At 35.8% G+C, this 16,051-nt stretch overlaps 1 protein-coding gene across 2 annotated transcripts in view; it reads right to left on the reverse strand.

The window, feature by feature from the left end:
• Positions 1-14,687, reverse strand: part of LOC115431956 (trehalase-like) — a 45,698-nt gene extending 31,011 nt beyond the window's left edge. For both annotated transcript variants that reach the window (XM_030152692.1, XM_030152693.1), the window contains exons 1-7: positions 12,843-14,687; positions 8,357-8,457; positions 6,126-6,273; positions 1,917-2,004; positions 1,719-1,819; positions 1,467-1,559; positions 1,143-1,259 (exon numbers count right to left, since the gene is read on the reverse strand). In XM_030152692.1, coding sequence (XP_030008552.1) covers positions 1,143-1,259; positions 1,467-1,559; positions 1,719-1,819; positions 1,917-2,004; positions 6,126-6,273; positions 8,357-8,457; positions 12,843-12,976 — 782 coding nt within the window. In that variant the 5' untranslated portion in view covers positions 12,977-14,687. The remainder of the gene's footprint in view (positions 1-1,142; positions 1,260-1,466; positions 1,560-1,718; positions 1,820-1,916; positions 2,005-6,125; positions 6,274-8,356; positions 8,458-12,842) is intronic.
• Between the last annotated feature and the right edge of the window lie 1,364 nt (positions 14,688-16,051).

Raw genomic sequence — 16,051 nt, forward strand, 5'->3', positions numbered from 1 at the left:
TAGGTCTTTTAACCCATAAAGACCAAACATTCATTGGCAACCAAAACTATCTAGTCATGTAAAATGTTTAATACCTGTTGATCCATTAATCCTTTCAATACATGTAAATAATTGGTGTAAAATGCAGTTTATCATCTTTTCATGGTCATCAGATATGACCCATTTGGATGTTCAGAGGCTCCCTAGTTACCATGGAAACACCGTCATCTTCTACAATATCAATTCACCGGTAAAACCCATGGAGTTGGATCAATGACAGTGGATGGAGACACTTGTTTTAAGTTTAGTGAATGATAGATTTTACAGAAAAAGTCATTATTTTCAGTTTTGTCCACTTCTGATATAATAACCCTCAATTTTAATCTGAGCTTTAATGAACATTTACATGATCAATGAATTAAATATGAGAGAAAAAAAAAGATTTTTACTGAAAACCCCCCAAAATACAGAAGATAATATTTCAATAAATGCTGATAAATCAATTTAAAAAAAAAAAAGGTTCAATACAGAGAAAAATTAATCTTGGAATGGCCACAAAAGTAGCACTGGGCCTTTATGGGTGAGGATAACCTTGGTATTTTTTGACTGATTATTTATGTACTGTATATTGTTTTCTTAATGGACAATATTTATAGAATTTAGTTCTTTAATTAAATGTTATATTTAATCTAGTTTGACTTGAAGATTCAATATTGCCATATGTTCAGTTTGGTAATGTTTTATATTAAGGTGGTGCTAAATAAATAATAAGGCTGATGTTCAATTATTGATAAAATTGCTGAAAAAGTGGAAAAAAGTTGTGGAAAAAAAAGAAAAAATATGTAGAAATTTTCAAAACACAATAATTAGCTTAGGAAAATATCAAATTGCTTTTTTTTCTATAAAGTAACTCTCTGTTGTCCATGAGTTAAGGCTGATATATGTTTTTAAAAGTGACAGTGACCTTGAAACCGGATCATAAGAGGACATTTGTACCAGAAGACGCTGAGACACGAGGACATAAATGCCGCTGATCAGAGACATAATAAAACACTCTGAGGGTCTGACGTCTAATACGACTTGCACTTATTCTGTAAAAGCCACGAGGCCGCTGAAGAATGATAATGTGTCTGGCAGGACGTCAGCTCGGGCCTAAATATCACCTGAGGAAGTCTTTATCCTTGGTTGCTTGATAGTAGCTCTCCACCATTAGGCTGAGGAATGGAGGCTGGCTGCGCCTTTCATAGTAAATCCGCCCACCATTTGGAACAAAGCCATATCTGTAGGAAAGTGAAAGTCTTTTATTCTTCAAATCTCCAAATCCCCTGGAGAGCTCCATTTCCAAAGCGTACTGCTTGGCTTGTTAAATGACTTATTATTCAAAATGAGTCTGTGGATCGACCCGCGGCGAACTGATGGACTTTTTTTTTTTTTTTTTGTGCTTTTTTCCCAGCGTTATGAGGGATGAAAGGTGTTTGAAGGGGTACCTGTTGACGAGGTGGAGGAAGTTTTGGATCATCCCATGGGCTGTGTCTGTCATCTCCGACAGCAGGAGCCCGTTGATGACCCAGTAGGAGTCCCTGTCGGACACACAGAGGCTCACGTCACCCACATGGAGCCCGGTCGGGGGCCCCCCCCAGCAGAGGACGCCCCTGGCTGAGCCGAGCTCTGATCTGGCATCAGTGTGACCGGGCCAGGCTGTGGGAGCTCAGACAGACAGCTCAGACACAGTAACTCACCAATAGTAGAGCTCCCTGAAGCGCCCCCCAGGCACGATGACAGGATGTGGAGTGTATATCTGCGAGTAGAGCTCCGGGTGATCTTTAACACCGGCACCAATCTGAAGCAAAAGTCATTATTAATTTAGAAATATTCAGACTCATTAGAGCGTAAATGCACCTACTGCTGCAGAACTGAGTGAACCTTATTAAAATCACCTTTTTGCCCAGTAACTTCCACAGATGATGGATCTTTTCAGCCCAGGTTTGGAGTTGTTGGTCTTTGATTTTTCCCAAAAATTGTGGTCTGAAAGAAAATATACATGATCTCAGCGCTACACTTTTTTTTTTTTTTTTTCTTTAACCCTTAGAACAGTGTTTTTCAACCTTGGGGTCTGGACCCCACGTGGGGTTGCCTGAAATTTCTAGTAGTTGATAAAAATAATTTTTAAAAAATACTAATAAAAAGTATACGATGAGTTGAGAGAGACAATCACAGACAAACTGTGAAGCTGAAACTGAAGCACTGTGGTTCTGTTTATCTGTCAAATGTTCATTGTGGTCGGTTTCAGATGCTGCAGCTCTTTCATAATTCATAGTTTGAGTTCTTGTTTGTTCAGTATTAATTGTCAGCCTTGGAAATCCAAGCCGGACTGACTGTACATATCCTGACCAAGGAAAATAAAATTCTCACTTTGTGCAGTAATCTACACCTGGCTTTACTGCCTCCGTCCATAATAATATACATTATATAGACTAACTGTTGTCTAAAATTAACGTTTATTTGCAACATAGTATAGCAGACTATTACATGATCGAAAACAAATTCAATTTAGCTAAAAAAAACAAAAAAGTCTCCGTTTTTAAGGTCTGGGGTCACCATAAATTTGTGACGTTAAAATTGGGTCACGAGCCAAAAAAGGTTGGGAACCACTGCCTTAGAGGTCCGCAGTCACGGCCCTGTGACTGAATCACATAACATTTTCAACACGTCGTAGCGTTGGAAGTCAGTCACGTAGACCTCATGGGACAAGTGCATTCAGAAACACTCTCCCACTTTTTATTTGATGTTGACAGAGCAAATACAACCACAGATATGACGGTTTGAAACCAGAGCAAAGAAACATGAATAAAAGTATGAAAATGAGGTGGGGCGGGTGTGTAGAAGACAATGATGTAATATCGACCGATAAAGTAATAAATTTGCTGTTTTTAAAAATGTAATAGGCCAGTAACGTAATAAAAGTCTTGAACCGATAACATAATAACTTTTGGCCAATAATGTAATGACTTATTACGGTATTGTCCTGGTAAAAAAAAAAAATTCTTTGTAAATTAATTACTGGGCCAATAACGTAATAATATATTAATATGACTGTATTTAAGTTACATTTATTAGATATAACCGTGATAAAATATCTTTCTCTCGGCTTCTACAGGACGCTATATTTCTCACCATATCTTCGTAATTTTTTGTACTTTTTCAAAACGGAAAAAAAATGAGAAAACTGGAGAAAACACCTGTGTAAAGATATGCTTTTATGTCAAGTATTTGAGTATAGTTTTAATTTATTACAATTTTAATGTTATATACCTAATATTTGGAGCCAATATTCACTTTTAGAGTCTTTGAAAATGTTCATCAAGCATCTTTGTGTTATTTATGCAATACATTATATACATTTTTCAAATTGGATTTTAAATTTTTTGTGTTTTTTTTTGGCCTTTTATGTTTATGTAGTACAACCATGGTGATAATTATCATGATAATATCAAGAGCCGAGTAAACTGAGCAAAACAAAATAAAATAACATGAAATAAATAAAACACGTTGAATAAAAAAAACAAAAGACAACATGAACAAAATACCATAAACAACAGCACAAATAACACCAGCAATAAATCCACACATGCTCTACACATTTCCACCATTACTGCAGCCTGTCGTCATAGAGATGCAATATTACTTCACACACCAGTAAACCATAACATTACACCCCTGAACAGATGAAGTGGTAATGATACTGATTATTTTATTGTATTGCCACATGTCAGTAGGTTGGATAAATGAGGCTGCAAGTAAATGTTTAACCCTGAAGGGGATGAGATGGAAACAGGAAGTAGGGGAAATAAAGTAGAATGTACCCACTGAAGACCAGGAAGACCCAACAAGACCTGCAGTTATGGAGATTACAATTAGAATGAAAGATTATTAGCACAAATTAATGTTAGAAAACACTAAAACTTTAAACTACAACTAGCATGTTACAAAACCTAGAATTAGCATGCTTGGAAAAATTACAGTTAGCATATTAGCATGAAACACCAGAATTAACATATGAGAAAACACTAAATAAACTAGAAGCACTTGGAGAGCGCAGACCTCCGCCAAGGCTGATCAGTGGCCACCCCCCGTGGGCCCCCCCACCCCCGATCACCACCAAAATGTAATCATTTCTTCCTTATCCCATTTCCAACAAACCCTGAAAATTTCATCCAAATCTGTCCATAACTTTTTGAGTTATACTAACGCACACTAACGGACAGACAAACAAACAGACAAACAAACAAACAAACCCTGGCAAAAACATAACCTCCTTGGCGGAGGTAATTAGCAATTAAAATCACAATTAGCATATTAAAAAAAACTAAACTTTAGTGTGTTAGGAAATCTAGATTAAGAATCCAGAAATTAGCCATTTAAATCCCAATTAGCATGTTAGAAAAACTAAAATTAGCTTGTTTGGGAAAACTAATTAGCATATTAGTATGAAACACCAGAATTAATGAATTAGAAAACACAAAAAAATAGCCATTTAAATCCCAATTAGCATGTTACGAAATCTAGAATTCAGTGTGTTAGGAAATCTCAATTAAGAATTTATAAATTAATAACAATTAGCAGGTTACAAAAACTAGAATTAGCATGTTTGGGAAACAAATTAATTAGCATGTTAGCTTGAAACACCAGAATTAACATATGAGAAAACACAAAAAAAAATTAGCCATTTAAATCCCAATTAGCATGTTACAAAAACTAAAATTAGCATGTTTGGGAAAATTAATTAGCATGTTAGCATGAAACACCAGAATTAATGAATGAGAAAACACTAAAAATTAACCATGTAAATCCCAAGTAGAAGCACTCGGAGAGCGCAGACCTCCGCCAAGGCTGATCAGTGGCCCCCCCCGTGGGCCCCCCCACCCCCGATCACCACCAAAATTTAATCATTTCTTCCTCATCCCATTTCCAACAAACCCTGAAAATTTCATCCAAATCTGTCCATAACTTTTTGAGTTATGTTGCACACTAATGGACAGACAAACAAACAAACAAACAAACAAACAAACCCTCGCAAAAACATAACCTCCTTGGCGGAGGTAATTAACATGTTACAAAAACTAAAATTCAGTGTGTTAGGAAATATTGATTAAGAATTTATAAATTAATTACAATTAGCATGTTACAAAAACTAGAATTAGCATGTTTGGGAAAATCGATTAGTATGTTAGTTTGAAACACCAGAATTAACATATGAGAAAACACAAAAAAATTGCCATTTAAATCCCAATTAGCATGTTACAAAAACTAGAATTCAATGTGTTAGGAAATCTCAATTAAGAATTTATAAATTAATCCCAATTAGCATGTTACAAAAACTAGAATTAGCACGTTTGGGAAAATTAATTAGCATGTTAGCTTGAAACACCAGAATTAACATATGAGAAAACACTAAAAATTTGCCATTTAAATCCCAATTAGCATGTTACAAAAACTAAAATTAGCATGTTTGGAAAAATAATTAGCATGTTAGCATGAAACACCAGAACTAACATATGAGAAAACACTACAAAATTTAGCCATTTAAATCCCAATTAGCATGTTACAAAAACTAAAATTCAGTGTGTTAGGAAATCTCGATTAAGAATGTAGAAATAAATTAGAATTAGCATGTTACAAAAACTAGAATTAGCATGTTTGGGAAAATTAATTAGCACGTTAGTATGAAACACCAGAATTAATGAATGAGAAAACACAAAAAAAAATTAGCCATTTAAATCCAATTAGCATGCTATAAAAACTAAAATTAGCATGTTTGGAAAAATAATTAGCACATTAGCATGAAACACCAGAATAAACAAAATTAAAATTAGCATGTTTGCGAAAATTAATTAGCATGTTAGCATGAAACACCAGAACTAACATATGAGAAAACACTAAAAATTTAGCATTTTAAATCCCAACTAGCATGTTACAAAAACTAATATTAGCATGTTTGGGGAAGTTAATTAGCATGTTAGTATAAAACACCATAATTAATGAATGAGAAAACAGTAAAAATTTGAGATTAAAACGACAATTAGCATATTACAAAACTAGATTTAGTGCATTTGTAAATGTTGAGTTAGCATGTGGAAATAACTCACTTGTCATGCCAGTCCGGTGGCGTCCACGGCTCGAACTCTGTCCCTGGTTTGTCAAAGTACAGACTGAGGAAGTGTCGCAGGTTTTCAGACGAGACGGTCATGTTTGGTGATTGACTGGAAAGGTTGTGGAAGGCTGATAAAACCACATCTTCAGGAAGAGAACAGATGAACAACAGAAGAACATGAACGACTGGGAAACAAGAAACTCAAATATTCAGGTACACAAAACATATAAAGTTTGAACAAACATCAAGATGTCAGACAGAAAAAGCATTTGAACAAATAAATAAAAAAATTAAAAAAAAAACCATAGATTTAAAGACACAAGGCAGAATAGACAAATAATAGTATATAAAAAAACAATATATCTAACACAAATAAATAAATAAATACATCCGAGAGTTCAGTCTATTTTAAAGAATTCTTTATAAATAGTCAAGGTGCTAGTGCTTTTTTTTTTTGTTAAAGATAAATTCTAAAGATTTAATTTATTTTTCAAATTCCATCAGGAAGATTGTAAGATTTGGGTGTGTTTTGGTATATTTATTTTTGTGTATATGAAATTTTCCAAATAAAATGATCAAATTTACAACAAATTCTAATTTCCGAATGTCGTGTTCAAAATATGTAATTACATTTTGAGATGTTATAGTTATTTTTTCATTACTTTTAGATATGATGATATATTTTTCCATTTTAGACCAGAAGTTAGAAGAGTGTTTGGCATCGATCCAGCTGATGTCAGTATATCAATTTCCTCCATATATGTGCCGAGTTTGAAGCAAACGGTCATCAGATATGACCCACTTGGATGTTCAGAGGCTCCGTAGTTACCATGGAAACACCGTCATCTTCTACACCACTGATTCACCAGTAAAACCCATGGAGTTGGATCAATGACAGTGGATGGACACACTTGTTTTTCTATTCAGTTTGCAATGTCTTAGCTGAAAAAAAAGTCACGTTTTCTTCATTTTTCTCTGTTTTGATATAATTAACTTTGAATTTACTCAGTTTTCATGAACATCTATAACACAGGTGTCAAACATGAGGCCGAGGGGCCAAATCTGGCCCACCAAAGGTTCCATTCCGGCCCACAGGATGAAAGTGCAAAAATTAACCTGAACAGTCCAGGTTGTCCAAATCACTTTGGTTCAGGTTCCACATACAGACCAATGTGATCTACAGTAAAAATAACAACACAATAACCCATAAATAATGACAACGACAAATTTTCTTTGTGAAAAATTCTGTGGAAAAAAATTGAAGTGAAAAAAACAACATTACACTGTGAAAATATTAATACCTACAAAACTATTCTTTCACAATAAAATACAAATAAATACATAAATAAAAATGATGAAAAACCAGAAATGTGCAATTTTAACCATATTCTGCCTGTTACTAAATGTTTTGTGCATTTATGGATCCACTGTGATCTGTAGTTGTGTTAATAATAAGAGATGGAATATTGTAGAAATTGTTCAAATTTTAGTTCCAAACTCCAAAATTTTAACAATATTCTGCCTGTTACCAAATGTTTATGGAACATTGTGTGTAATGTACATGTATAAATAATAAGTTGAGGCATAATATTGTTAAAATTGCACTAATTTTTCAAATGAAATTTGTTTTTTCAGGTTATTCACATTTTTTTTTGTAAAATGTAAATATTTTCTAAATTTATTAATTTATTTTTTGTAATAAAACAAAAAGAAAAACTTGGATTTGTCATTATTTATAGGTTATTAAGTCATTATTTTACTGGTCTGGCCCGCTTGAGATCAAATTGGGCTAAATATGGCCCCTGAACCAAAATGAGTTGACACCCCTGATCTATATGATCTGGGAATTAAATATAGGAAAATACATGATTTACGCCAAAAAATGCCAAATAAAGACGATAATAAAAAAAATAAAAAAAATTGGTGATAAATCAATTAAGATAGAAATGAGAAACAAAACAGCAGCACTGGGTCTTTATGGGTTAATGCAACACATCAAAACACCTTCTTTGTATTTTATTATTATTTTTTTATTTGTTTATTTTTTTCTCTCTTTCAATCTAACTTTTTGAATTTAAGGCAGCACTCTTTGTTAGTTTGGGGTGGGATTTTCCTTTTCTTTTTGTATGTTTTTTGTCATTTGTTCTTTCTAAAATCTGAAAAAACAACAAAAAGATTTTTATTTTGTTTTATTTTTTATTTTCTAAAACACTTCCTTTGACTTACCAGGATGTGCCTTCAGCTTCATGTCAACAAAGTACTTGTCATCATCGAACAGTTTCGCTGTTTGGACCTGATGTAAGACGGGCCCGCTGCAGTAAATTTCACTGGAATGAAGTCAGAGATTGTAAATTATTAAACATGCAATAAGTAATAAAACCATATCAGCGTCTCAGACTGTGCAAAGGTCCAGTTTAATACAAACTTCAAAAGGATAATAAGAGGAAAGTGAATTCTGCTGATGGAGGTGGATTCAGGACAGAAGACTGTTGGTGTACATGTAGATACATATACTTTAATTTCCAAGTTTAGGATCAATAAAGTACATCTAGCTATTTATATGTTCAAATATTAAGTTTACGTTGCAGTGTTTTGTTCTGGGATTTGATCATATTTAAGTTAATGACAAGAAAAAAAAGCCTTTAACTCAACGTAAAGGACTGTTTTTAGTGAAAGTCCTGAAAAATCACTCCATTGTTTCTCTTCAGCTCCTCTACAGCAGCAACATTAAGGTTCCCATTAGCATTGAAATGTAGTTAGCTTAACATTGTAAAGACTCCTCCCTTTTTGACTGTCCCCCCACCTCATCTGTCAGCCCCTGTGACCGCGAAACACCTGAAAAACAGGTCAACACTGGTGTCATAATTTGTCACACTGACCCCAATTTGACCTTGAAAATGAAGGTCAAGGCCCAAAGAACTTGTCCGAGATCTTCCCAAATTGCACCGAAATACAAACATAGTTAATAAATAAAATAATAATAATAAATTAAATAATAATAATATATTAAAACATTTAAAAAATACAAATATGAAGGAAATTGGCTGATTGCTGAAGTATAATCACGTTCATGCTAACAAACAGACGGACAGTTTAGGGTACGACAATACCAAGTAGCTAAAATACAAAACACGTTAAACTTCACTTTAATCTGAATCCTCCATATCGTCACCCTCCTAAAATAAGTGCCTTTTTTTTTTTTATAAATCACCTCCTTATAATACTGCCCACCTCTGGTAAATTGCCTAAATTCTCAGATGAAAAGATTTATGGAATTTTACCCCATAAGATAATTGTCTACGTCAAAAGTGGGACTTAGGCATGGTTACATTTTTTTGTTTCCTGCAAAACCTGAAAAAGTGACTTATTAAACAGTTCATTTAGGAAGGTGACGATATTGAACCTTTAAATAAAAAACACCAGGAAAAATAACAGAACATAATAAAATATACTTACAATCAAATATACTTCACAATCTAAGATGTACTCCGTAGATAGGCCTTCTATTTATTATTATGATCATTATTATTTCTCTTTATTTAGGCGGGACAGTGCACATTAATGAACATATTTATACATTTCATTTCAGTATAAACATGTGAATATGCTGGAGTTAGCGTCATTGCTAATTTTCATCCGTAGTCCCTACTTAATAAATAACAGTGATTCTACGCTACAATATCCTGTTGTCTTCATTAACCCTCCGGTATCCGGGTGCGCCTTTTAGGCACACTTTGGACTTCGTGTTAAAAACTTCATATTATTTTTCACAATTCAAATAAGGTAAGAATTCAAAAGTTGTTTATTTTTGCACGATCTTTTAAATTTCAGCCACCAACTAAAATGTGCACATTGTAAACAAAAGAAAATTACAAGACTAGCATCTATCTCCAACTGTGCGTAAAACGCGCTATTTCTTCCATTGATCTGTATGATTAGGGCTGAGCTTGAGTTACAAAAATAAAATCAAATTAGAGCAGAAAAATAAATCAATATATATTTAATAGTTTGATTTATAGGTGTGCATTTTATGCACACTTGGTGACAGATGCTAGTATTTTGAACATTGACCTAGTGCCAAAAATAATAATGCAAATTAACCAATGTTGGAGTTAATCATTGACATATGCCAGGATGAAAACATCAAATAATATGTGATCACTTTTTATGATCCACTTTTTAGTATTTTGAAAAAAATAATTTTGTGTTTTTTGCATGGAAAATGGTTTGTTTACATTACAAACAGCATTTAAAGGGTTAAAAAATGTGACAATTATTGAGTATTTGGTATTTTATTTACGGCTCAAGTTGATGAAATAGAAAAAAGTGTAAAAGAATTAAAAACAAACTGTATGAAATTTTTCTTGACATTATTCCACAAGTGTGCCAAAAAGGCACATTTGGTGCTTAGTAAGGGCCTTGGTGGATGGGATACTGGAGGGTTAAATACACACATAACTGCATTTCAATATCACACAAATTAAGCACTACTGAGAATTTTCATCAGGGTTCCTACAGGTTTCTAAAAATTACATTTAAGACTTTTTTTTTTTAAAGACCTTTTTAAGAATACTAAAAACAGAATTTAATCCACATTGCACAGCCATTCTAGCAAAAAATTTGAGAGTCCTAGAATTCAGGAAAATATATTTATTCAGTTCAACTTGATTCCCGCTGTGACGAATCATTTCTTACTGAGGGCTGAACACGTTGGTGATAAATGGTTCCCAATTCCAGGGTTGTACACATTTTCAAGGTGAAATTGACACACTTTTAAGGGTAATTTTTTTTTTTAAATTTTTCCAGCAAACACCTTAAAAAATACACATGTACAGGAATGACATCTACTCATGATTTTTCCCTTTTATCCCAATCATGTACATTGTATTATGCTATAAGCATCTAAAACTATACTGAACAAAAATATAAATGCCACACTTTTGTTTTTGCTCCCATTTTTCATGAGCTGAACTCAAAGATCTAAAACTTTTTCTGTGTACACACAAGGTTTATTTCTCTCAAATATTGTTCACAAATCTGTCTAAATTTGTGTTAGTGAACACTTCTTCTTTGCTGAGATAATCCATCCACCTCACAGGTGTGGCATATCAAGATGCTGATAGACAGCAGGATTTTTGCACAGGTGTGCCTTAGGCTGGCCACAATAAAAGGCCACTCCAAAATGTGCAGTTTTATCACACAGCACAATACCACAGATGTCACAAGTTTTGAGGGAATATGCACTGGTCATGCTGACTTCAGGAATCTCCAGCAGAGCTTTTGCCTGTGAATTGAATGTTCATTTCTCTACCATAAGCCATCTCCAAAACTGTTTCAGAGAATTCATGAAGAAGACTGTGCGAGGAAAATGGTGGTCACACCAAATACTGACTGGTTTTCTGACCCCCCTGGACCACCCAGTACAGTAAAACTGCACATTTTAGAGTGGCCTTTTATTGTGGCCAGCCTAAGTCACACCTGTGCAATAATCCTGTTGTCTAATCAGCATCTTGATATGCCACACCTCTGAGGTGGATGGATTATCTCAGCAAAGGACAAAGGAGAAGTGCTCACTAACACAGATTTAGACAAATTTATGAACAATATTTGAGAGAAATAGGCCTTGTGTACATAGAAAAAGTTTTAGATCTTTGAGTTCAGCTCATGAAAAATGGGAGCAAAAACAAAAGTGGTGCGTTTATATTTTTGTTCAGTGTATGTTCATAATAGCAAAAAGTTTACAAATTAAAGGAGAACACAAAGTTTTTTCCAAAAAAAGGGAAGCCACTTAGTGTTCTTCAGACACACACAGAGATAAAGATTAAGATAAAAATGTACCCGAGAACACCTGAGAATTTACTTTTTTGACAGGAAAGTTTTGTCAAAATGTATCACCTCTCTAAGTAGCTTTGGTTATAATTGCAAGCACTTAAACTGAAATTCAAGCACTTTCCAAGGATTTCCAGCACCCGTATGAACCCTGTAATTTAATATAAATTGTCAGATTGGAACTGGTGGAACTGAGTCGACAAATGTTACTTTCTTTGCAGCTTGGACATTTACAGAAACATTTAACACACATAAAGCAAACACATTTATGACAACATAATTAAGGACCTACTGTATCAAATTTAATTCCTTTTAAAGACTTTTTAAAAAGGTATTAAATGCAGATTGTAATACAAGACATCTTAAGACCCCGGAGGAAACCTTTTTAAGTGGTACTGAAATATGAAAGAACGTTTTTTGTAAAAAGCTACTAGTAACAAATGCAGTAAAAGGGCTTTCTTCTGAAATACAGTACAAATATTAAGACATTGTGAGGCGTCTGAGTGTCCAAAAAAAGTGCTATACAAGTGTGATGTATTATTACTAACATCCACTTGTATGGTGCTTTTTTGGACACTCAAGACGCTTCACAAAAAGAACACAGAGGAGCAGTGATCTGAAGTTCTGTAAGTAATGTCAAAGGGAAATCCTGCAGATGAACTCAGTATTTGGTTCCATTCCAGCTCTGGCAGGTCAACATGTTTATTTAAAGCAGATGACATTTAAAAAAAAAAAAAAAAAACAACTGAGATTTAACATTTTGGTGTAAAATTGAAACTGAAACATTAGACAAATGTTCTGTTTGTCTTGTTTACAGATTAAACCCTGCGGTGGTGACAGTGGTCAGAGTCCACCAGCAGGAGCCTGGGTTCTGTTTCCTCACCTGTCACACGGCGGTGGAACAGCAGAGTTTACACATGTGAGTAGAAGTGTTAAAGACAGACTAAACACCCCGACGTCCTGCATCCTGGTCTGGAACCTCAGAACTGAACAGTCTGGGCAGCGTCTCCAGGTCATAGTTTACAGGAAACCGGATCAGGCCTGGACCGAAGGCGGCTCCGTACTGCCACCTGGCTGTGACTGGGCTGAAGAACAGCTGTGCATGCAGGGGACACAAAAGCACCACAACACTGCCAACAGGAAATTTCAGTGAGCTTTATTATTTTCAACCAAACGTTTCAATTGTATCCAATGACATTCTGTAAACTTAAGTCTATTGTAAAATTAGCTCCACTGAAAAAAAATCTGCCAATTAAATCGACCAAATTTCCATCAAATAAAAAATAAGAACTCAGGCTTTAAATTCTTCACTTAAATTTGGAGACTTTCAAACTCCACTTGAACATTTGGAAAAAAACAGAACAAAAAAAAGACAATCCAAATCTAAGGGCATCCTTTCCAAACATGTTTTATACCCATAACCGTAACTTTGGATCTTTAGATCATGTGATCTTGTTTCTGTAAACCCGAAGGCTCCACCCCTGTTGTTTAACTGATGCAGCTGTTCGGCATTTCGCTTCCACTTCCTTCCGGACATTTAGATGCGATTCAGCCCGATTCGACACAAAATCTGTGTTGGTTGCGTTTGAGGATGGGATGAGCAGCTGCATCAGGGCAGCGACGGCGCCAATTTAACCCCCCGCAAATTTAAAAAAGACCTTAAAGAATGAGACCATTTTACTTCCAGGAATGGCCAATGGGAGGCAAGATGCTCTCGTTTCAGTCTTTAAGGTTCTCACCGCGGCAGCCGCTGGCGGTAAAGCAGCATCCCCGAAGGGCCGGCTCCGGTTCTTGTTTTCTGAATGGCTTAATTACCGCCTGCGGGCTGACGAGGAAACAGGCAGCTGCCAGACGCCTGCACAGTCAGATCCCTGTTCACTCATTACGATGCACGATTTAGGGGTTTGAACAAACGCAGACCCACCCACCCCCCCTGAAAAAAAAAAAAAAAAAAAAAAACAAAGCCAAATGAGCCAAATCAGACGTGCAGGATGACACGGGGACGTAAGAGCTGAGAGAAAAGGGATCGTACTCCAAAACCAGAAGAATTCAATGACTACGGTCACGTTAATCTTAAAAAGAGCTGAACTTAAATGTGCAAAACTCACTGGTTGGAGTCAAAGGAGCATCTCACCACAAAAGGGAAATGTTTGCAAAAAGGCTCCGCATGAACTGAAACCTTCACGCAAGATTGAAATCCTGTTGCATGAAACCCCCGAATTGCAACCATTACCCAAACTCAAAACTTTTTTACCAATAAAGGGCAGAGAAATAAGCCATAACTTCAGCAGTCTGAGGTGTCCAGTTTGTTTTTTCTGTTTTTAAACAAGCAGCCCGCTATAGTTTTTTTTCCTAATCCTTCAAGACACCCCCACCCCACCCCACCCCATTTTTGCCAATTCTTAAAATGCTCCGTGCGACGTACACTTCGCTGCCATTTGGGCATCGTGAGTTTAGAAAAAAGCAGTGCAATCCGTTATTGCCTGAACCCATCTCTCTGTACGTTTAAGTGCAGCCTCAACCTCAGAAGGTCGTGTGAAGTGAAGCGTCGTTTTGTCGGCTGGTTCCAGTGCAGCAGCCGAGTTGCAATGCACAGAGCATGAATTCCTGCTACATTTTTTTGTTTTTTAGATAAAGATGGTTTCGTCCTGATGCACTTTGGCCAACATTCTTCAAAACGGGGGGGGAGGAGGGAAAAATAAACCCACAGCTCCTACCAAATATTTATGAAGGTAATGTAGCTGCGTTTAAAGAGCACAAAGATCAACGTAACAGCAAATACCTCCCCTCGAGAAAAAAACAAACAAAAAACACTAATTCTCTGCAATTCTGCTGCACTGCAGCGATGTAGTACGACTACATGATAGAACATTATTTCTCTTCCCACATCACCCGCTGAGACTGAAGATCTTGGCAAGTGTCTCAAGATTAGTTTTACAATTAAGGCTGGTGACAACAAAGAATTCAATACTCAAATGCACAAGCTTAAGGAAAGCATCTGTTCTACACTGAACACTCATTAACACTTGGTACCGGGAGAATACAGGGCATGATTTCAACAATCTTAGTTTAAGTGCAGCTTCGAATCATTGCCACCTTCCCTCAAATTGGAGGGGCTAAAGATTATCAGTGATGAGCTTCCGAAGAACATGTCACGCACATGGTCTTCAATGTTTTAGAGTCTAATAAATTCTGCAGTTTCTAAAATTATAAATAATTCACAGGCAATATTGCAGAACAAACAAACTGGCAGTTAAGGAAGCGATCTCCAGTGCTAACAAGAGGGAGGGGGAGAAAAAGCTTTTCACTTGTCAGCCAGCCTTTTGAACTTGTTTAAAACAATCTTAAAATTAAGGTATATACACAGTGCCGCCTACATGTCGCTGCACATCTCACAGAATCAGATTATGGCCATCCATAGGAAAGTGAAACATGGGACTTGAAGAAAAAAAAAAGAAAGAAAAAAAAAAGAAAGAAAGAGTTCCCTCCGATCGTCTCCACTAGAACAGGAATCCTCATGACTCGCGGTGCTGAGCGGCTGCTGAGTGCTTATTGGTTTAGTGTTCTGATACTGAAGACAGAGGAAAGTGTGTGGGTCTTTTAGAAGCACGAGCTTCTTCAACAAGCGACTGAACAGTCCTGTCTCTTGGAAAAATCCAGTATCTCTGTCCATGGAAATCCAAGTTTGTCCTCGTTTGTATCATCAGCCAGACTTTATGTGCATCTTCGCCAGCAGAACAGCGACTCCACCGACCGCCCTCCGCAATTGTCTCCGTTGTTTGCAAACAGATGGCCCAACCAAAACCCAACAGTTATGAATTCACCTACGTACTCAGACGTTACAGTAGTTTGACAAATTTTCCCATTAGGTGAACGTGAGTATGGTATGAAGAGTGAAAGATGACGTGTGATGGAGGGTTATTACTTTAGAACAAGTTGAACTGCTTGTTAAGGCACTTGATACAAATTGGTTAAAATTTCTAAAATAAAAGGTGGAGAATGGAGGGTGTCGTACGGTGGTCTGTTGGTGCTGGCTTTGTGTCGTCGGTGGATATGAGTCGTCACAATGTGCATCGATACATCATTTTTTTT

The sequence above is a fragment of the Sphaeramia orbicularis genome, chromosome 13 (genome assembly GCF_902148855.1).
Source record: "Sphaeramia orbicularis chromosome 13, fSphaOr1.1, whole genome shotgun sequence".
Classification (NCBI taxonomy): Eukaryota; Metazoa; Chordata; class Actinopteri; order Kurtiformes; family Apogonidae; genus Sphaeramia; species Sphaeramia orbicularis.